The 22,915-nt window shown below is 47.1% G+C and overlaps 1 protein-coding gene across 7 annotated transcripts in view; it reads left to right on the top strand.

Annotated features, from left to right (window-relative positions):
• Nucleotides 1-22,915, top strand: part of NCKAP1L (NCK associated protein 1 like) — a 103,404-nt gene that overhangs the window by 57,987 nt on the left and 22,502 nt on the right. For 6 of the 7 annotated variants that reach the window (XR_013391732.1, XM_028721221.2, XM_028721225.2 and 3 more), the window contains 16 exons: nt 232-328; nt 1,772-1,881; nt 2,951-3,083; nt 4,146-4,227; nt 5,127-5,185; nt 7,053-7,198; nt 11,218-11,350; nt 12,176-12,295; nt 14,487-14,626; nt 16,014-16,145; nt 17,461-17,679; nt 18,127-18,257; nt 19,125-19,222; nt 20,122-20,215; nt 20,632-20,714; nt 20,932-21,012. Coding sequence is in view for 6 of the 7 variants with exons in the window: in XM_028721221.2 (XP_028577054.2) it covers nt 232-328; nt 1,772-1,881; nt 2,951-3,083; nt 4,146-4,227; nt 5,127-5,185; nt 7,053-7,198; nt 11,218-11,350; nt 12,176-12,295; nt 14,487-14,626; nt 16,014-16,145; nt 17,461-17,679; nt 18,127-18,257; nt 19,125-19,222; nt 20,122-20,215; nt 20,632-20,714; nt 20,932-21,012 (1,858 nt within the window). In the remaining variant the exon portion in view is untranslated. The remainder of the gene's footprint in view (nt 1-231; nt 329-1,771; nt 1,882-2,950; nt 3,084-4,145; nt 4,228-5,126; nt 5,186-7,052; nt 7,199-11,217; nt 11,351-12,175; nt 12,296-14,486; nt 14,627-16,013; nt 16,146-17,460; nt 17,680-18,126; nt 18,258-19,124; nt 19,223-20,121; nt 20,216-20,631; nt 20,715-20,931; nt 21,013-22,915) is intronic. The other variant, XM_077923745.1, reaches the window with a different exon arrangement.

The following is a 22,915-nucleotide window of genomic DNA, read 5'->3' as shown; positions in this document are numbered from 1 at the left end:
GACAATTCTAGGCATCCTGCGAGGGCATCTAGTTGTTCGTCATTTAATAGATGATGGTGCTTTTATTGCAATTTTCTGCCTCTAGTTCCAAAATAACTTGACCAGCTTTGGGTACTATGTACCTTGACTGAGTAGCTGGGCATTGTCATTAGTTGCTGCTTGCAGTGTGTCTGATGGGGCATGGGGCAGCTGTCATCTTCATGTGTGAACCTTCCAGCGCTGTCTTGACAGTGGGCAGCTGCATCGAGGTCGGCGCCATTTCCTGAGGAATGCGGTACGGGAGATGGAGACCATTCTGGCCAATGAGCCAGGGCTTTTGGGGCCAAAGGCAAGTAGACAAGAGCTGAGAATGTGGGAGAAGACAGTCTGGCATGCATGATGTGTTTGAGTTGGGCAAGTGGGCAAACGTGTGTGTGTGTGTGTGTGTGTGTGTGTGTGTGTGTGTGTGTGCACCTCTATGCATTTGCCTGTGTAAGTGTGCCTGGGAAGAGGAAGCCAGATGTAAGGGTGTGTATACATATTTATTACCTGTTAATTGAAATCAAGCAATTATAGATCGATTTTCAAATTAAAATAATGAAATGTTAACATAAAACCAGAGCATAAAAACAGTGCAGAACCAGAAGAAGGTGAATTTCAATCTGAATAATCACAACCATGCACCTGACGTTAAACTCCAGCAAAGCCTGGGTGAACAGCCAAGTCTTCGGCTGACGCTGACAACTCATCAGTCTTGACCCCTGTCATAGCAGGGAAACTGTCCCAAAGCTGGGGCACCAGCACTGAGGACCCTTTACCCCATGTTGCTGCCAAATGCTGTGTTGACCTTGAATTCGAGTCTGACTTGATACGAATGTGGTCCTTACCTATAGTGGCTTATTTTTTGACATCATACAAGACCACAGTAGAAAGGGGTAGGGCAGGAAGGGTTGTCCAAAAAGCAGTGCCTGTTTTTATCCTGAAATTCATGTAGTTTCTGCCTCTTGAGAATCCAAGCTTTTACTAAAAACAAACCATCACATTTCCAGCTTTCCTGGTTGCTTTATCTTTATAATGTATCTGAGCCGTCCCAAGGGCATCTGCAGCAGTCACTACAAGCCAAACCATATGCAGCGGGTTGCATCCTTTAACCACCGGCTGCTCCAGTCATGAGTAAAATGAAAAGTGCGATTTAAATAGCCAAGGCAGCTCCCCTCCCCACTGCTTCTCTTCCTTCCAGCAGGTTTTCTTCCAGTCAGGCAGAGCTTGAGGGAAAATGGCACTGAGAGTTTCCAGGAGGGTGTGTGTGTGTTGCGGGTGTGAGGAAAGAAATCCTGTATAGGAACATTTATGTATTTATAGATCTCTGTAGATCTATTCCATGCATAAGTATTTATGTTTCCAGTTTTTACCCTTCTGCTTTTCTCATCTTTGCATATTGATGGTCCTCTCAGGTCTCTCCTATTCCATGTTCCCTTTCTCCTTCATCACTATAGTAGCAAAAGGAAAATTTGAAGCACAGGAAAACATAAGCCAGAACAAGCTGCAATCAACAAATGTCATTAATTTGCATGATGGATCTCCCCCCGGCCCCCCCGGCCCCATTTTAGGCTTCTCATTATGCAATACACAATTCAAGGACATCGGCTAAGTAGAATAGAATATCTTTTTTAAAAGTTAATGTGCAGTGTTGGGCCATATTGAACGTTTCTTTCTTGAGCTGGCCTTACTGATTTGAAGGGAGGGAATATTTTTCTCATAAAGTCCCTTCTCCCTCTCTCCCCCACAACAGGCTGTTTATGTCTTCATGGCCTTGTCGTTCTGCCGTGATGAGGTAACCTGGCTTTGCCGACATAGTGAACATGTTAGCAAGAGCAAGAACCCGGAGGAATTCACTGACAGGTACTGATTTGGGTGTTTTTTTGCTTAAACTATTTATGAATAATCATCATATATACACGTGACCCTGAAACACAAAACCAATACACAAATCATAATTTCATTCCGATATTAAAAAGTTCTATGTCTGCATCTGTTCTAGAATTAGCGTCTAATTTTCCTGCCCCTGAAATGTCTCTTTGTGTGACGTTTTTTCTTTCCCACAAATCTTTTTATGACATGTGCTGATCGGGTGGGTTCCAAGAATGGGGGGTGGGGTGGCTTGAAGATGGGGTGGAGGAGATGGATCCCAGCATGTTGAGCACAGATGGATCTTTCCCCCCTCCAGTTCTTGACCACGTAGCGCAGAGTGAACCCGTGAAAAGGAGGGTGCAGCTTCTGTAGCCCTAAGAGCTGGCTAGAAGGGGGGATTACAACCGTTCTCCTTGGTCTCACATTTTGGGGCAGTGCCATGTGAGAATGGAGGGAAGGGAAGAAGCTAATGCTTGTCGGAATTAGGTAAAATGCCTCTGGCATGAACTTGGGGAGTATTGTATCCAGGCTGGCAGGTCAGAGGTGTGTCTTTGTAGGTGTTAACAGCCAAGGGAACCTCACACATACAGCATACTAGGACACCTAGTTCATAGAATCACAAAATTGTTGAGTTGGAAGGGACCCTGGGGATCATTGAGTCTAACCCCCTGCAATGCAGGATTATGCAGCTGCCCATACGGAGATCAAACCTGCAACACTGGCGTTACCAGCACCACACTCTTAACCAACTGAGCTATCCTCTCCCTATATTTCATCCAAAGTCTCATCTATCCCCCCTTCAGTGGCATTCTGAAAGTTAGTCTTAATCTCCTTTAAGAAGGCATTTGGGTTGTAGTTAACTGCTTTATTTATTGTATTGGTTTATTAATCTGCTGAAATGATTCTGTAGGTGCACTGTGGGACTGTGTGTTCTTCCTCACCCCACTATTTTTTGTGTTCATTTTTTTTAAATTCATCAGCTGCCTTTTTATAAGGACAGGTGGGGTTCCAAATGTTTTAAATAAGCAAACAAACGTTCTGTCCTGCCTCTCACCAATAGCTACCTGGCTGAGCTGCTGTTTCTGATGGAAAAGCTCCGTCGCCTCGTCCGACGGCACCAAAACATCCTCCAGCGCTACCATGTACAGTACTTGTCACACTTTGATGCCCAGGTGCTCAGCAACATTATCCAGGTATGGGAGCTGCAAGGAAGGAGGAAGACGTGTGGTTGGTGGGATTATGTGTGGTAGTCTCTAGGAGCTCCCAATTCCAGTGAGTTTCCTTAGTACCAAACAGATGTGAGAAAGGAGAGAATGGACAGAGAATGATAAAAATGCTGCAAATTAGGCATATATCAGTGTTAGGGGTGCATGCTTTGCATGCAAATAGTCCCTGGCAATCTCCAGGTTCCCAGATCGCAGATACTAGAGCAGACTGCTAGTGAGAGTCGACAAATCTAAGAATTGTTGAGTTGGAAGGGTCCAAAAGCCTCATCTAGTCGAACCTTCACAATGCAAAAAGAGCAACTTTTCTCAACCCAGTCCCCTACAGATATTTTGAATTACAGCTCCCTTCAGCGATGATGGATGTTATAGTCCAAGAACATCTATTCTGGAGGGCACCAGGCTGGGCAAGGCTGAAATGGACCAACAGGCTGGCATGGTATAAAGCAGCTTGACACAGTCTGCTGTGATGCTGCAGAACAGAATCCTGTTCACAAGGCAGGTGCTCGCATGAAGTAGGGTGAAGCAATTTGCCCTGGGTGGACAGTGCAACCCCTGCCCCTGCTGTTGCGCCGCTAACAGCCGCGCCACAGCTTTACCTGTGCCACTGTTGCTGCCACCACAGTGCCCTTGCCCTCACCACTAACACGCCCTCACCCCTGCCATTGTGTCATGGTGGCAGTGTGGACACAACGATGGGGCAGGGAGAGGTGCCAGATCTGCTGGGGGCAGGGGCAACACGTTTTGCCTACGGAGACAAAACATCCCAGGCCTCCCCACAATTCACAAGCCAGAAATTATACAAGAGAACAAAGGGGACACTCTGGGATTATATCCTTGTCCTGAGGCCATCATTTCTTGAGTTTATGAGTAGCCTCACTGCCCAAAGACACTCAAGGGATGTACAGGTTTAAAACTGGCACATCAATTCATTAAATAATCACATTCACTGAAATCCATTGCAAACAAGCTACTGTATATAAATGCAAATAAAGCACTGGCCCCGTCTCTGAGTCCTTTTGCCTCTTGCAGGACCTGACTGTGTGCCCTGAAGAGGAGTCTGTGATTATGTCATCCTTTGTGAATTCACTCTCATCCCTAACCATCAAGCAAGGTAATTATTGTGTCAGCTGGAGGTTGCTATGGATGGATGTGGGCATTTTACCCTTCCTGTACAAGAGTAACTCAAATTGAGTGCCAAGGGAGGGTTAGGCTTTGTGATTGGAATATATTTGGCAAGTTGTGCATAATTTGTGTGGTTTTGTTTGAATCCTGATTGTGTTAGCAGTGGGGTGGGGAAAATCTTTCTGACTGAAGGAAGCTCTGCCGGCTTTGGCTTCTGAGATTTGACCCCGTAGGCTGACCCACATTCAAGGCTATGTGTGGATTTGACAGGGTCCTGATGAGTCATAAGGGTCAATGGTCTCCCCATTGGGGATTGAACCCCGGTCTCCCGTGTGACAAGTGGGGATACTTACCACTATACTAACGAGGAGTTGACAGGGTCCTGATGCCTAGAGCAAAGCTGTTGGTGTTTGGTGTAAGGACAAGTTGTAAAAGGTAAAGGGACCCCTGACCATTAAGTCCAGTTGTGACTGACTGGGGTTGCAGCGCGTATCTTGCTTTATTGGCCGAGGGAGTCGGTGTACAGCTTCCGAGTCATGTGGCCAGCATGACTAAGCCACTTCTGGCGAACCAGAGCAGCGCACGGAAACGCCATTTACCTTCCTGCTGGAGGACCACAGCACCACCTGCGTCCCATAAGGACAGGTTGTAGGTGCAAGTAAAAACGGAATCCACTGCATCCAGGAACAAAGGGATGGTACTTAAACTCCTTATAAGCTCCTCTAGAAAGGGCTGTCAGAAGGCAAATCATTTTTCTAGGAGGAGGCCTGTCTTCCCACTGCATTTCATCCTAAATTTTCTCATCTGTAAGGCCTTTGAATGGTGGGAGAGACCCCTGTGGCTCTTTCTAGCAACTGTGCCTCTGTTAAATACTTTTCTTCTTTGCAGTTGAGGAGAAGAAGAAATTTGAATTTTCTGGTCTGCGGCTGGACTGGTTCAGGCTGCAGGTAAGATTCTTTGCCAGGATTTGCTCCTCTTCCTCTTCTGCCCCAGCCACATGCCGGTGGAGACGGTGTCCTGTGCAGTGGGAGCCCTTGCTGCCTCTCAGGACTTTGCATGCTGCCTGCTTGGCCGAGGGGCTGGGGCATCTGGAGGGGATCACAGTCAAACACACAGGGGAGTGCTGGCTGGTCTTGTTTATCCCCACTTGAAATCTATTTTTTCCTAGAAGTTGGGAGGAGGAGAAGCAGGGAAAATTAGCTGCTTAAGGAGAGAGGTATGAAGAGGTAAACAACAGACAAAATAAGCTGCCCAAGTCTCCTCCTTCCCTGTGTATTTAAACCTTTTCCTGCTTTCTCTGTTGTTGGTGCTGGGAGGCTGCAGATACCCCATGGAGCCAGGCTGCTTTCATGTGGGAGGGCTCTGAATGAGGTATAACTGTGAATCTCTCTGACATGACAAACCCTGTGTTGCAGTTCACACACTGAGGAAGTACGGGCTAAAGAGTCTTTTGCCTGTGCTGCTAGCCTGGAAATACATAATTTTATTGAGCTTTGCTCAGGCTGCCCAGCCTCCCTGCCTGACAACTGATGTGCAGGGTAGCGCAGCTGCCACCGCTTTCCTGCATGTCCACCAGCCTCCTGCCGGCCCCAGAGCTTCAGTTCTAGTTGTGGATATTTTTGGATGCAGTATTTTTGGTATGTATTGGAGAAAGAGCGGCAGAGAGGGTGTGTAGAGGGTGCTCCCCACTTCACATGGTTCCACTTATGTATGCAGAAGCCTCCATGGAAGTGGGGAGTCCCCTGCATAGCACTTGTGAGCTTGGTTGGGGAACTGATCACAAATTCCTGGGATGAGCATGGCCTCAGAGGCATCCTGCTCTTTAACACTTAACATGTGTTTGCCTGGCTAAGTTGCTGTTTTGGACCTGCCTCTTGTTGGTGGATCTCAAGGCTCTAGTGAATAACAAAAGTAGATTCCACATTCCTGAGGACTGAACCTGCATATTCCATAATGACTGAGTCCAGCATTAGCGTGTGTGTGTAAATGAGCCATCACAGATACACGTACAATTTTACTGTTTTTTGATTAACACTCAAAATGTAATATTGCTCATTTGAGACAGTCACATGTTCAGTTGAGAAGAGTCAAGTGTGTGATCAAATGATGTACATGTGTATGTGAATTGGCCCTGTCACTCTGTAATTTAGAGCAATCTTGCTGTTGGGGCTTGTCAACCTGGGAAGGTGGCCCATCCAGGAGAAGAAAAACTCTGATCCTAAACCTCTGCTGCCCAGCGGCTATGCTCATTCATGAGAAAGGCTTCGGGAGTAAACCCCAAGGAAAAATCCTGCAAGAAGATTCCCCAAGGAAAAATCTGTACCCACTGCCTTGTGGGACATCTTTGGGAGAAGCAAAGACCAAGGAGTAAACTCTACACAAATCTTGAGTCCCTAAGATGTTTGGATGGCCTTTTGTATGCCTCCTTCCAGCAACTCCTACAGTCCAGCTGGTACCAAATGTGTTACTCTGCTTTCCTTTGGACTGTATCAGTGAGGCCAAGAGGTCTTGTTGTCTGGGCAGTCCAGGACCTCTACACACGCTGCCCAGGCTTGCACCCTGGAAAGGTCACTTCAGTGTGGCTAACGCAGCAAAAGTAATGTGGAAGGCAGCAATTACAGGTTGCTGGTCTCTACAGCCACAGCAGGTGCTGTGATTCTCCAGCAGTTTGGCTTCGCTCCTGGAAAAACACCCCATTGTCTCGAGACAGAGGGATGCCAACAAGAGCAATGTACTACTCTCAGTGTTTAGGGTGAAGTGTCAGAGAGCATGGGTTCTTTCTCCCAAGGAATATCTTTTCCCCCCTTCCACTAGGCATACACCAGCGTTAGTAAGGCTCCCTTGCAACTGCGGGAGAATCATGACATTGCCAAGGTGATGAATCTCATCGTCTTTCACACTAAGATGCTGGACTCGGTGGAGGACTTGATGGTCGAGACATCGGACCTCTCTATATTCTGGTGTGTATATGGCATGGAGGAAGGGAATAGTGACAGCAGAGCAGATTTGGGGCACACAGGGTGGAGTATGTCGGCTACCAGAACACATGCATCCTGGCATAAAATATTTCAGTCAATGCATTTAATTTGCATAGTTGTCTGGTTTGGTTTTACGTGGTAAATGTTGGGGGTTTTTTTGAAGGGAAGGTTAGAAAATAAAGGCCCCACCATAGGCAGGTTCTCTGGGTATAAAGAATGAAGAAAAGAGGGTGCCAATTCACACAACCATCCTGGTTGTGGTACTGTTTGCTGCCAGCTCAGATTGTGCTTAGGAGGTGATGAGCAAGTGTGTGAAATGGGTGTGTGAGTTGAGGAGAGTTGAGAAAAATAAGGAGGAGGGACTAAGAAAAAGGAGATAAAGATGAAAATGGTGGTGCAAAGGGGTTTGCAAAAAGTGTAGGAGTAGGAGACATGGGAATGGTATTTGGGATGAAACAGGGATACGAAAGGATCTGCAGAACTGGAGAGAATGGTGGCTTCATCACTGGGCAGAAGGGGGAAAGGGTGCTTCATAGTTGTAGCACACAGTTGTAGGTGTGTGTGGAAGAGGGGTTGCACAAAAGGAGTGGGAGGAGGAGGCATGGACAACGGGAAGGTGAAAACTGGTGCATATAGAAGCACCTATGCTTCTATGGGGAACAACCATAGCTCAGTGGTAGACCATCCACCTTGCTTGTAGAAGGTCTCAGGTTCAGTCTCTGGCATCTCCAGGTATGGCTGGGAATGACCTATGAAATTCTGTTGAGCTGCTCTAGTCAAGGCTTCTCCACACTTAGAATCATAGAATCATAGAGTTGGAAGAGACCACAAGGGCCATCGAGTCCAACCCCCTGCCAAGCAGGAAACACCATCAGAGCACTCCTGACATATGGTTGTCAAGCCTCTGCTTAAAGACCTCCAAAGAAGGAGACTCCACCACACTCCTTGGCAGCAAATTCCACTGTCAAACAGCTCTTACTGTCAGGAAGTTCTTCCTAATGTTTAGGTGGAATCTTCTTTCTTGTAGTTTGGATCCATTGCTCCGTGTCCGCTTCTCTGGAGCAGCAGAAAACAGCCTTTCTCCCTCCTCTATGTGACATCCTTTTATATATTTGAACATGGCTATCATATCACCCCTTAACCTCCTCTTCTCCAGGCTAAACATGCCCAAGCTCCCTTAGCCGTTCCTCATAAGGCATCATTTCCAGGCCTTTGACCATTTTGGTTGCCCTCCTCTGGACACGTTCCAGTTTGTCAGTGTCCTTCTTGAACTGTGGTGCCCAGAACTGGACACAGTACTCCAGGTGAGGTCTGACCAGAGCAGAATACAGTGGCACTATTACTTCCCTTGATCTAGATGCTATACTCCTATTGATGAGGCCCAGAATTGCATTGGCTTTTTTAGCTGCCGCGTCACACTGTTGGCTCATGTCAAGTTTGTGGTCAACCAAGACTCCTAGATCCTTTTCACATGTACTGCTCTCAAGCCAGGTGTCCCCCATCTTGTATTTGTGCCTCTCATTTTTTTTGCCCAAGTGCAATACTTTACATTTCTCCCTGTTAAAATTCATCTTGTTTGTTTTGGCCCAGTTCTCTAATCTGTCAAGGTCGTTTTGAAGTGTGATCCTGTCCTCTGGGGTGTTAGCCACCCCTCCCAGTTTGGTGTCATCTGCAAATTTGATCAGGATGCCCTTGAGTCCATCATCCAAGTCGTTGATAAAGATGTTGAATAAGACTGGGCCCAAGACAGAACCCTGTGGCACCCCACTAGTCACTCTTCTCCAGGATGAAGAGGAACCATTGATGAGCACCCTTTGGGTTCGGTCAGTCAGCCAGTTACAAATCCACTGAGTGGTAGCATAGTCAAGACCGCATTTTACCAGCTTCTTTACAAGAATATCATGGGGCACCTTGTCAAATGCCTTGCTGAAATCAAGGTAGACTACATCCACTGCGTTCCCTTCATCTACCAGGCTTGTAATTCTGTCAAAAAACGAGATCAGGTTAGTCTGACATGACTTATTTTTCAGAAATCCATGCTGACTATTGGTGATCACAGCATTCCTTTCTAGGTGCTCACAGACTGTTTGCTTAATGATCTGCTCCAGAATCTTCCCTGGTATTGATGTCAGACTGACTGGGCGGTAATTATTTGGGTCCTCTCTTTTCCCCTTTTTGAAAATAGGGACAACATTTGCCCTCCTCCAGTCTGCCGGGACTTCGCCTGTTCTCCAGGAATTCTCAAAGATGACTGCCAGTGGTTCTGAAATCACATCTGCCAGTTCTTTTAATACTCTTGGATGCAGTTCATCTGGCCCTGGAGACTTGAATACATCTAGACTAGCCAAGTATTCTTGTACTATCTCCTTAGTTATTCTGGGCTGTGTTTCCTCTGCTGAATCATTTGCTCCAAATTCTTCAGGTCGGGCATTGTTTTCTTTATCGGAGAAGACTGAGGCAAAGAAGGCATTGAGGAGTTCAGCCCTTTCTGTGTCCCCTGTTTGCATTTCACCATCTTCTCCTCTGAGTGACCCCACGGCTTCTTTGTTCTTCCTTTTGCTACGAACATACCCATAAAAGCCTTTTTTGTTGCTTTTAACCTCTCTAGCAAGCCTGAGTTCATTTTGTGCTTTAGCTTTTCTGACTTTGTGTCTACACGTGCTGGCTATTTGTTTGAATTCCTCTTTGGTGGTTTCCCCCCTTTTCCATTTTTTGTACACATCCTTTTTTAATCTTAACTCAGTTAAAAGTTCTTTAGATAGCCACCCTGGCTTCTTTAGACACCTTCCATGTTTCCGTCTCATTGGTATTGCCTGAAGTTGTGCTTTTACTATCTCCTTTTCTGTGGGAAAACCCACTCTATAGCACTCAGTTGGAGCAAAGGGCAATTTGAGTGATCTCTGGATTAACATTAAAGGGTGGATTTTCCCTGGGAAAAGAGCAGGGCCTGGGGGAAACCACTCAGACCACATCCTAAGCATGGGCTGAGCAGAAACTGCCCAGACCCTTGCTTTCCAGGCATGGGAGAAGTGGAAGTGGAAGTGGAATGAGCCCTCAGTGTAGACCATCGTGGAGTAGGAGAGCTGAAAAGAATGCCAAGTTATTTCACATCTGGCAACCAATGTGCCCCTTTGGTTTCAGATAGTACTTGGGTAGAGGAGTCTAAAAAGCCCAGGACACAAATTTTCACAGCCCTCTAGCGACTATGGTAGTTTATTTACCAGAAGTAATGTGTTTAGGGGAAAGCCTCCTAGAAGGCTTAGTTTGGTTAGAAATGAGTACAGTGGTACCTTGGGTTAAGTACTTAATTCGTTCCGGAAGTCTGTTCTTAACCTGAAACTGTTCTTAACCTGAAGCACCACTTTAGCTAATGGGGCCTCCTGCTGCCGCCGCGCCGCCGGAGCACAATTTCTGTTCTCATCCTGGAGCAAAGTTCTTAACCCAAGGTACTATTTCTGGGTTAGCGGAGTCTGTAACCTGAAGTGTATGTAACCTGAAGCGTATGCAACCCGAGGTACCACTGTATACACTTCCAGAGTTAAATACCTTATCTCTGGTAAATGAGCCACATATCCGCTAGAGAGCTGTGAAAATTTGTGTCTTGGGCATTTTACACTCGTCTATCCATGTGCTATCTGAAACCAAAGGGGTGCATTGGTTATCAGACATGAAATTTTTTTCCAGCTCTCCTACCCCCCTACCATGGTTTCTCAACTTTTAAAAACCCATGTCCCCTTTTAGCTAACTTTGACATTCCATACACACACTTTGAACCTGGCTTCCTTAATTATTTTATTTGAGTTTTCTGATGGTTTGGAATTTTGTGACTTTTAATTATTTACAGTACTTACTTTGTACATAATTTTTGGAAACACTCCTTCCCCACCCCAAAATATTTATATGCAATGCTGAGCTCGATGGACTCTGTGTAAGGCAACTTCATGTGTGCCCTTGATTGCTCCCACTTGCCCTGCTTCATGACATCTCACTTCCTTTAACAGTTTCTATGTGCGCCTCTTGGAGAAACTCTTTGCATCCACCATGGAGGAGCCATCAATGTTGCGCTATTCCATTGCTTTCCCGCTTCTGTGTGCCGACTTCAGCCATGCCTCCCATCCATTGTGCCCCGAGGAGGTGCGTATGCATGGGATGGGGAGGGCAAGGAGAAGCAGCTGGAGCTAAAAGAGCAAAGACGCCAAGTGTCAAATCATTGAGATACCCTTACTGGGCTTATATGAGTTCGGCTTTCATGCCCCTGCCTTGTAGCCAGAGCTGGGTCTACTTTGAGATAAAAATGTCAAATCCTGCACCAAGATAACCAGAAAAGCAGAACTTTGTCCACTGTATTCATTTATGTAAATGAAGCTTATTATTTGAATAATTTATTCTGTGTGGGTTTGAAAATACAGGGCCAGATTCAGGTGAGCTGGTGTACTAGTACAAGGACTCCCATGAAAGCAATGGGACTCGTCACATTTCCTCCAGAGGGCCAGGAGAACCCCCAGATAGCATGGGGAGGGGAGGGGAGGGGAGATTGTTCCATCTGGCAAGCAGAAATGCTTTTGCAGACGGAATGATCATAATAGTGTGGCACTGAATTCCACCCTTACTTTTGTTTAATTTAAGCTGCAACTTTCTAGGAAGTAAGCCTTACTGAACATGGCAGACCTTTCTTTAGATTAAAAAATGCATAGGATTAAGCTGGTAGGCCTGCAGATTAATGCTCACTTTACTCAAGAATAAATCCCACTGTCGGTGGACATAGAGCTTTGCACTACTGGAGGCTACAGTGACAGCAGGCCTTTGGAGCACCATTCTTTTAACCCTGTTTTGTGACAATGAATGAGAAAAGTGCCCACTCACAGCCTCTGAGAGGGGCAGCCAGCAGAGACTTGCAGCAAGCATGGCACCTAAGGCTGCCTTGTAGATCTCAGGCGCTTCTTTCTTTTCCTGGTTCAGTATCCTCATCTGCAGAGCTGTGCCTTGGGTCTGTGCAACAATTTCCTGGAAGAGATGGCTAAACAGGCTTGCACTTGTATCCTGGATGCCTCTGCTGAACAGCGCAACCTGAGTGAGCAGGTAGGAAGCCAACTCCTTTATGGACGCTGGGGAATGGGCATCGGAGGCAGATCTGGGACTGGCATGAAGAGAGTGGGAAAATTGGCAGAATCCTAGTGGAGTTCTGTGCAGCATAGGATAGTGCAATCACTATTCTGTGATTGGAGCATATGGGGCAGGGGACAGGGGAAGATCGGGCAGAATGTATGACTAATTCAGCTTGCCAGACATTTCCTGGGCATGTTGAACGCAGAAATGATGGTTGGCCAAAATGGAATGAAAGAGGGAAACCCAGGTAGATAAAATCTGATTTCGAAACTTGAAGATATCTTGCACTTTGAATGACAAGTTTGAATCCTCCTGTTTTATTATTAGGTTACATTTATTTCCCACCCAATGCAGCTCACAGTAAAATCCAATGTCTCATAAAGAGGCAAAACTACAATAAAATGGTATAAAAATCATACGAGAGCAGATAAAAACAAAAAAACTGCACGGATTGTTGGCTTGATGAATCTGGTTTGTTCTTCCTCTCTGCATGAGGCCTGTGTTGTGTACTTATAGAATCATAGAATCATAGAGTTGGAAGAGACCACAAGGGCCATCGAGTCCAACTTGTTCTTGGCTGATCTGCAGAATGAGCATTGATGTGCAAAGGATCTTACTGGCATAACAGGTTGATAATCCAATCTCTTCTAGAACACATTCAAATAGCAGGACAAAGGAATGATAAGATTTGATTTGATATTCCACTTTTCCAATAAGAAATGTTGAGCTCAGAGTGGCTCACAATAATCATCATAACATTGCAATCACTGTATTATCAAACACAGTTGCATATGAACGAAGCAAACAACAACAGCAACAAATTCATTAAAACAATTAATACAATTCAATACTGTCAGGGTACAGTGGTACCTCTGGTTACGTACTTAATTCGTTCCAGAGGTCCGTTCTTAACCTGAAACTGTTCTTAACCTGAAGACCACTTTAGCTAATGGGGCCTCCAGCTGCTGCCGCGCCGCTGGAGCATGATTTCTGTTCTCATCCTGAAGCAAAGTTCTTAACCTGAGGTACTATTTCTGGGTTAGCGGAGTCTGTAACCTGAAGCGTATGCAACCTGAAATGTATATAACCCGAGGTACCACTGTAAAACAAAATATCGGAAAGAGCTGCTGAGCACAAGCCCTGTGACAGATGACATCTTCTCTCTGGGAAAGTGCTTCCATCTTCTGTCAGTGCAGCAGGCAGCACTCTCCCAGGCAGTGAGATCCTCCACACTTTTAGTGGAATGGAACCCAGGGTGAAGTTATGCCAATGAGGCTGTGCAGCTGTGATGAAAGAGGTTCACTCAGTTCTCAGTGGCTCCTGTTAAGTCTTGGATAGTTTGGGAAGGAGCAAAAACTGCACACTTCCCTGGCATTGAGAGAACACTCCCACATGCAAGAGGAGTTCTCTGTGACTGTAGGCACAATGCAAAAAAGGGGGCAGCCGGAGTGAGGAGTCCGCAAAGGATTTATCAGAATACCTGCCTTGTACAGATTCCTGGTGACCAGGGACTGGCTGTTGAAGCAAGGATTGCCCAGGGAATAATTTTTCTCCACCCCCACCTCACCCCTGCTACCCTTGTGCTCTGAACCACAGACCCCAAGGAGGGCTTGTGCGAGTGATTGGGTGCAGGGTTACCAAAAATGGATGCCTAGAATGCCAGAATAGCCATTTCTAGCACTTTATTAAGGAAATATTCAAACTTATAACACAGCGTGCAGGGCGTCACTGGCTTTACAGACACGGGAGGGGCACCACAACAGTGAGAGGTCCTCATGACATGTCTGCGCCCAAGCAAACAGGCCTTATGCGCAAAGCAGCATATGTCAGTTTCCCCAGAACCTCCCATCACACCTGGCTGGTGAGGCCATAGATGACAGTTATCCAAAGCTTCTCCCCTCTCTCGGCTTAGAGCCCAGCATCCCAAGCAAGGCCAAAGATAAGCACAGCATCAAAGCATGCCAATTAGCATATATCAAAGCAAGGAAACGTAAATATAGACAAGCTCATTATTTCAACAACTACCAATTATTTTGGGGTCATCTTGACTACCAAGATGGTGCTTGCAGGCCTTCCAGAACATTTCACCTTTGGTTCAACACACCTTGTGATTTGCAGCAGACCCACCCACACGTAACCCCCTCGCCTCTTTTATGTCTCCCAGCTCTTACCCAAGCACTGTGCTGCCACCATCAGCAAGGCTCGGAACAAGAGGACCCAAAAAGCATCGTCCAAGAAGGGAGAGCCAGAGAGGGACAAGCCTGGTGCAGAGAGCCACCGGAAAGACCGCAGCCTGGTCACCAAGTAAGGCCACAATGAACCCATGCAGCACGTCATGGGCAACGTTAATGCTTAAACTTCTTCATACCAGCACAATTGAAGCCTTCCGGCAGTCTTTCTCAAACTTGGGTCTCCAACTGTTGTTGGACTACAACTTCCATCATCCCTAACCACTGGTCCTGCTAGCTAGGGATGATGGGAGTTGTAGTCCAACAACAGCTAGAGACCCAAGTTTGAGAAACACTGCCATACGGTTAAAACAGGACTGAGGGTGCACTTAAAACGATACCACCCCACCAGTCAAGCGTGCAAAGACCTGTCTGGTGGTTAGCATGGAAAATGCCATTAATCCTAGGTGTTTTGCAAGGTGTTTCTATGCTCTGGCTCCAAGTAGGGGGCAGTCAAAACAAATGTGTGGAAGGTGCATGCTCTCACATCTCCTTACGTTCTGGAGTTTTAACTTAAAAAGCAGTCATGGCAGTTCCATTTTTTTCTTGAAGCAATGGCTGCAAGAGCGGGGATGTTTAAACTTCCCACCATTTTCCCCTGGCTGAAATTGCTCGCTGACCTGAAGCTATTCATAATTTCAGAAATAAAAGACAGGCATAATATGGTATATGTATTTCCTGCCCAGCAGGGCTAATAGCAGCTTTGGAGCGGGGAAGCAGCCAGAGGTGGGCAGTGTTTCCCCTGCACATGGCAGAAAGCTTGCCTATAGCTATCCTGCCCCCCACCCAAAAAATGTGGAATATTCTCCCACAAAACACTGCACGGTGGTGCCATTGCAGGGTCTCTCGAACTAGAGACTTGCCAGTCAGAGGTGGAATGAATGAGCTCCAATTTTCCCAGCAGTGAGGTACAAGTCTGACACTGGGAACATCCATAGTTCCTAATATGTATTTGTGGGGTGGGGTGCTTCCCTGAAGGGAGAACTAGAATGGCGGCAGCAAGATGTGATTCTGGTGTCCTTAGGGAACCAGAGGATGGAATGAATGGGAGGACCAAAACCAGTTACACTCTGTGTTTTTGGGGTGGAGTGCAGGCTTGGGAGAGTGGGTGATCGATAAACTAATGGCATTTTATGCTTTAAATGACTTGCTACATGTTGAATATTCAATATAATTGGGCCTGTTTGACCAGAGAAAGGGCATTTTGGTTATAATAGGTTGCATTTTCATATACATATTGTGTGTGTGTAAACAGACATGATCAGAAGAGCAGGGGATGGAAAGACAGCGTATCCTACTGCCCCTCCTTCTGTCCTTGGCTCTTACATCTGACCTGTGAAGTGCTTCTGGAGTTGGACTGATGAGGTTCTCGCCTGGCCAGTACTTCTCTGCCTCCTGCAAACCAGGCAGTCGGTATCAATTGCTCTAACCCACCATCATCTTCTCCCCACCCCCACTTCCAGTCTGGACAAGCTGCACCTGACGCTGACTGAGATCTGCTGGAGCCTGAACAACGTGACCAGTTTTGCTGTCTTTGAGCACACCGTGACGCCAGCAGAGTACCTCAGCAGCCAGCTGGAGACACGCCTTAGCAGGTACAGGACGTGAGGGGCGCAGCAGGAAGTGATGTGGCACTATTCATTATGGGTCTGTTCTCGAGAGAAGCCATAGAAGTACACAGCTATGGTGCATGTGCTACAGCTTTTGCTCAGTAGTGCCGATTATGTGGGATAGGCAGGAAGGTGGCAGTGGGGTGGATTTGTTAGATATGAACACTTGAGTCTTGCTTAATTCCACTGAAGTGTAATTAAGTTGGCTGCCCCCAAAGTGCTGCTGCTGTCCTCTGTCCCATGCACTTGCTTCTGTTGGCTTGGTGCTTCAGTCCTGGTGACTTCATCTCCTGAACATGGGCTGGTAAGATTTCACAATTTGAGCTAGCTGACCTCGTTTTTAGCAAAACTTAACTTAATCGGCAAAGCTGTTGAGGTTAGGTTTTGCGGCAGGTTCTTACAGCAGGCTTTGACTGCCATGCCAGAGGCGAGAATTTTTGCCATTTACCATCTAAGCCAAAGGGTGTTTCCTCTGGGAACTGTCTTCTGCTCTTTTAAAATGCCCATTCAGTTACCAACACCTACTAGGTTGCTCTCTTCCCCTTAGTAATGACATTGTTATTTTGATAGTGAGGGCTTTTTTAAAGAAGCATGTATCTGTTATGAAACTGTTTGATTTGTCTTTGTGGAAACATTATGGGTAACAATGTATTGTAGGTGTTTTCATATTTTAATTTTTGTTTCGTCATTCTTTGTGGCAAAGTGCTTATGGCCAACTGTATGGAGAAAGAGCAGTCAGCAAATCAAGTGATTGCTGCAAAGATTAAAGTCCCAGAACAGAACTGGCAGGATCACAGTGAAGCACTTGATATTCTCATCACCCTGACAGGAGCTGGGCTGGGCTCAGTGCTGGCTAATTAGTTGAGCAATGGGGAGCAGATGCTCAAACTTTGCTAATTTTCAAAGGACCACTATTTCCCCCAAAGCAACAGCATTCAGTCCTTGCAGTTCTCCCCATGGCTGCTTCTTGGCAGCCAGCTGGAAAACTCAGGCTTGTGTCTCCTTCTCTGGCTTCATTTATGTTTTTCTCGTACTGCCATCTACCTCACCCCCCGCCGCTGCCAGTAGAGCACAGATTTCAGTCCCAAACATCCAAGTAGATATGACCAGTCTTCCTTGCCTGGAACATCACCTGATCCTCAGTGCTCATTAAGAAAACAAGCTATTCAACATAGCACTACATATTGGGAAACTTTAGCTTGAGAGGTAGGCAGAGTGATGAACATCAAGCTGTGGTATTTGGGTGCTTTTTTCTTTTGGCCAATGTACATCCAATAAACATTCACATCCCCTCCCCCAGGTCTTTGGTGCGGCTGGCAAAGCCAAACCCAAGCTCCCCAGAACTGGCACGTCCCTCAGAAGCGTTGGCAGGTGTGCAGGCCTATACCACTTTCCTGGTTTCACTGATGCATCGCATAGGTCTGGATACTGGGCGCCTCCTCCGCAACGTGCTTCTGCAGCAGACCCAGCCCCTGGATGCAAGTGGGGAACAGACCCTCACCACACTCTATACCAACTGGTATGTGGCTGGGAAAATGGAGGGGCTGGTTGGGGCATTGCACTGTCATAGTAGGCAGGACATAATTTTTTTCAAGACCCCCCAGGACGAGCCCCTGAATCTGCTTTAAATGCCAATATTTCAGATATTAATGAAGAGAGTTCTCTTCATATATATGCAGAGAGCTTTCCCTAAGCACTGAGCAGCCTCACTCATGCATATGGAAACAAAGGACCAGCAGATATGGCTCAGCTCTGTCATCTCTGTCTCTCTCCTTTAAAAAAAGGTCAGTAGCAGTAGTAAGAGAGGCAGGTAGGTGTCAGGTAGTTGTTACTCTGGCCCAAAGTCCTGTTTAAGGAGGTTTTCCCATAGGCATGGCTCCTCTCCCCCACCTGCTAATCAGCTGACTCCTCCAGCAGCATTTTGTTGAGCTAAATTATATCATGTTTCCTTTGCTGTCACTCCCAGGTACCTGGAGTCACTATTGCGCCAGGCCAGCATGGGCTCCATTGTCCTTTCCCCATCAATGCAGACCTTTGTCAGTATACCCAAAGAAGGGGAACAGACCTTCAGTGCTGAAGAGTTTTCTGATGTTTCAGGTAGGTGCTCACACACCCAGTCTGGAGCACCCAAGGCTTAGTTGCAGTAGTGGTTCTTGAGCTGAATTTGGCAACAAGACTGACCACAGTGATGCCACGATGAGTGGTTATTCGGCCAGGAATGGAGAGGGGTGGGGTCATGATCTCACTCTTCAAATACCCAAGTGCCTGTCACATAGCAAAGACTTGTTCTTTCCCGCCCTAGCCATCAGGACTAATGTTATTTTAGGAAAAACCTGAATGGTAAGAGCTATTTGACAGTGGAACCATTGGTGATAGGCTCTCCCATGCTCCTTTGGATGATGCTCTTGCATTGTGCATTCCTGCATCGTGACAGTGGTTGGACTGAACTGCCTATGAGTGCCCCTCCAATTGTATGGTTCTGTGACTTTGCTACTCAGTAGAAGTCACAAAATCCATTAGCAAGCCCATTTTTTTATCTTGGGCAAACAGTCATGTGGATTATAGTGGATGTTTAAAACTGAAGAAGCAATCCATAGTAAGGTGTGGAGAAGCAAGTAAAGGAGGATAGAAGCTGGAGCTCGGGAAGTTGGAGGAAGCAGAGAGTAATCCTTATCTGGCTTCCAAAATATTCATGGTTAGGATTTGACCTGTCCTGAAAGGAGTGTTCAGCCAAACAGAAGACAGGGCTTAGAGGAGCCAATGAGAACTTGAGATGTCCTGCACAATGCAGAGAAAGGTGGGCAAGGCCTCTCAGTTTGTCTAGCTGGCGTAGGCCTCTGTTGCTGCCTGCATCATCAAGAGAAGAACCAGCACTTGGCAGACATCCACAGAGAACAGCAATAAAGAATTGGTCACACTGTGGCTACTGCTAGTCTGCAAAGTATGCTTTTCCTCCCTCTGCAGAGATGCGAGCCCTGGCAGAACTCCTTGGGCCCTACGGAATGAAGTTCCTAAGTGATAACCTCATGTGGCACATCACCTCGCAAATGGTGGAGCTGAAGGTATGAAGCCAGGAGGAGAAGGGAGCTTGCTGCAATTTGCTGTCCTGCAACTCAGCTCTGACACTGATTAAAACAGAGCATCGGAGAGTTATAAATGTCCTTTTGTTTTGTGGGAAGGAATGGGCAGGTTGGAGCTGGACTGCTTTTGTCAAAAGGTACTTCCGTATGTCTGTGCCTCTGTTGATTCACATGCATCAGTGGAACCAACTGATTTGCTGTTTGCTGTGCTACCACTGGGTTCTCCTGTGCGACTGATCCACAGGGTTGAGGGAGTTGGTCACCCACTGATGAGAGTACAATCCTGGTTTGCAGGGTGGTGCATCAGGCACCACTCAGTTGAACACTCAAGGCTATCCTTTGTTGTCAACCAATTGCTCAAGGCCTCAGAAGGAAGAAAAGAGAGTTGTCTATCAACCATGTGCCTTCTCATCCTAGTTTCTGACTCTGAAACAAGCTCTGGAGATCCTTCTTCCTTAGCATGTCATTCTCATGTGTAGCCACACCCATTTCCTGTTTCCTGTGAGTGGGCCTTTACAGCCAAGCAGACCATAGTCCCTTCTCTTGGCTGGGGAGTGTTTGGGGCCAGAAGGGTGGCAGCATCAAGCTCCTTCCCTCTGGGTTGACAGCCAGGGAAGACACAGGTGTCCATCACCTCTCTGACTGGGCTGCTGTTCCTTCATGGTTGGCCCCTTGGACTCAGCCCCTATCTCCTTCCCCTTCCACCCTCTCTCAGCATCTTGCCACCTCTCACCACCACCTTAGTGTGGGGTGGTGGGGTATTTCTTAAACTCATGCACAACATCAGGATCGTGGTTGGTGCTGAGCTGCCCTGTCAGGACATCATCTATATGGCCAGTTTTCAAAGTCTGTGTGATAGAACTTTATTTTCTTCTTTTTAGAAACTAGTGACAGAGAATATGGATGTACTGGTTCAGATCCGATCTAACTTCTACCAGCCAGAGCAGATGGCCGCACTGCTACCACGCCTAACTGGTAGGTGACAGGCAAAGGTTACGCACGGCCTCAGTTCTTCTGTTCTCTGCTCCAGAAGCCACCAGGCAGCCACCTGAATGGCTAAATTTGGAGTGAAGCAACAGCTGAAATAGTCCTTTGCTGCTTGTGAGCAGCGATTTTTAAAAAGCCATTGCAAATAGGCAAAGGAATTCTCATGAATGTAGGTTTGTATAACTCAGTAAAGTTCAGAAAACACTCCAGAAGATGTAGCGCTGTAAGAATGCCTGCTCAAAGATCCAAATAATGAAACCACAGTACACCTCCCTACTGGGGTTTCTGTCCTAAAGTGGGTTGGACTGTACTGTTTTCCATAGAATTAACCAAGCAAGTTATGCACATCCAGGAATTCTGTGGCTGCTAGAAAATTGGGACCAATAACCATGTGCTCTCCACAGCCGCCGAAAATGTTCTGAAGAGGATGACCATAATTGGGGAGATTCTGTGGTTCAGGTCCCTGGCGCAAGAGGGCCTTCAAGAGGTGAGTGATCGCAAATCTGTGTATGTATTCCCAGCCACACCCAGAGCAAAAGCATTCATTCCTGCTCCTTGATTTCCTTTTGATCATGCTGGATGATAAAATATAATGGCTTTATGCAGCAGGACTTATGGGAAGGGCAGGCAATACAGCATTATAGCAAGCAAGAAGAATCAGCACTTTTCTGTTGCATCACTTCTTGCATTCTGACTCTTGGCAGGTGTTCAGCAATCACTGCCCTTTTCTGATGGGCCCCATCGAGTGCCTGAAGGAATTTGTCGATCCTGACATGGACATAAAGGTGAATTTAACTCTATTTGGTATTAAAAATGCCTGGGAAGAGTCTGTTATATAACTTAGCTTCTGCCAGGTGAGTCAGTTCCCCTGCGTGCTTCCAGAATGCTACTGTGACAGTAGCCTTGGTTCTTTGAATCCCACATTCCCAGGCTTAGCATGTCTAAACTGTTTCTCTTCAGCCTCTACGCTGCCCCAAACGGTGTTCAGATGGTGGGTTCACATGTGGCATTATCTTGGGTGGAGGTAGGGAACCATTATCACCCCTAGGGCTGCATTCCTTTTTGGTGAGCCTTCGGGGGCCCACATGGCAGTGGAACAATAAATGTATTTCCCCCCCCCCCCCCCACTTTTGGGGAGGCTTGTGTCTATGCACACTCGCCCATTCCTCTCTATCCTCCACCCAGGCAAGCAAGAAGCATGATCAGAGTTTCAGGACACATTCTAGCCAGGCATAAACACCCAAGGAAGATGCAGAAGAGGGCTGATAAGGGGTGTGGCCTCAGGACTGTCCCGAGAGCCAGATAAAGAGGCTTCGGGAGCCACAGTTGGGGTCTGAAGCTCCCCCTTCCCAATCTAAGAAGAGGCAGCGGAAATTAATGTGTGGATTGAAAGACTAAATGAAGTAAAGTCATTGCTGAGTACAATGGGAAAAGCTGCTTGCTGCCAAAACAGACTTGATAAGGAGACAGACACAGCATTCTATTTTCCTGCCTGACACATGTCCTAAAGCAGTGTTTGCCAACCGGTGTTCCGCGGCACACTAGTGTGCCGCCGGACGTTGCCTAGTGTGCCATGGGAGGGAGGCGGGCGAGTCGGGCTAATCCTCCGACGAGCTCCACCTCCAGACCCATTGCTCAAATCCTTTAACCCAGGAGGGCGGGGAGGGGGGGGAGAAAGAGAAAAAAGAAAGGGTGGAAAAAAAGAAGGGGAAGAGAAAATATTTTTTTTAAAAAAAGGAAAGAGAGGAAAAAAAGCGAGGGATGGAGGAAGGGGAATAAACAGAAGGGGAGGACAATGAAGAGGGGCGGGGCTTGGCAGGCAGCAGATAACTGGGGAGGGGGGCGCGGCTGGCGGCGGCTCAAGGCAGGAAGGGAGGAGCTGCCTCGCGGAGAGTCTTGGGCTGCAGAGATTTCCCGTTCAGGAGCGCGGGAGGCCACGCCGTGGATGGGAATCTCCTCCTCCTCTTCCTCCTCCTCCTCCAGGAGAGAGGGTGGTCCGCCCCACCGAGTCGGGCGTGCTCAAGCGTGGGAGCCTATAGTTAGAGCTCAGCTCCTTTTCTTGCCTTCCCCGCCCCCCCACGGAGCACATTTTCCTCGCCCCCCCAACCCCCGCATGTAGAATAGAAGCCCTCCAGCCTCCACGGTGCACAAACTCTCTCCTCTGCAACGAAGCGCTTTGTTGCATATCTTTGGTGAGGTTTTTAGGCAGTCTTGGTGCACCTTAAATCAGCGCTAATTGCGCCTGGACGCAGTATTTACTTCCGAGTAGGCCCCCTTCTCCCCCCCCCCCCCCCGGTAGCACCTGACGTTGCTATTCGTATCATCAGGTTTGTTTGTTGATAATTTAATTGTTTTAAAAGCATCATGCTAAAGAGCTCTCTCCCACCCCCAGACCCTTGGGCAAAACAGAAACACACACATACACAAACACAGAGATTGAGCCCTGCAGGTTTTATGAAATGAATGGATTCTGAATGCCTGTTTCAGTGGCTTGTCCGCCTTAGGCTGCTGGGCCAGACACCTGTTACACGGTGCAGTCCGTAAGCTGTGAGCGCTGCTACCTGACGCCGAGACCACGTAACGACAGTCTTGAAAGACCTACATTGGCTCCCAGTACCTTTCCGAGCACAATTCAAAGTGTTGGTGCTGACCTTTAAAGCCCTAAGCGGTTTCGGTCCAGTATACCTG

The sequence above is a fragment of the Podarcis muralis genome, chromosome 2 (genome assembly GCF_964188315.1).
Source record: "Podarcis muralis chromosome 2, rPodMur119.hap1.1, whole genome shotgun sequence".
Classification (NCBI taxonomy): Eukaryota; Metazoa; Chordata; class Lepidosauria; order Squamata; family Lacertidae; genus Podarcis; species Podarcis muralis.
Note: the sequence above shows the minus strand (reverse complement) of the source record. Positions and strands in the feature narration are given on the sequence as shown.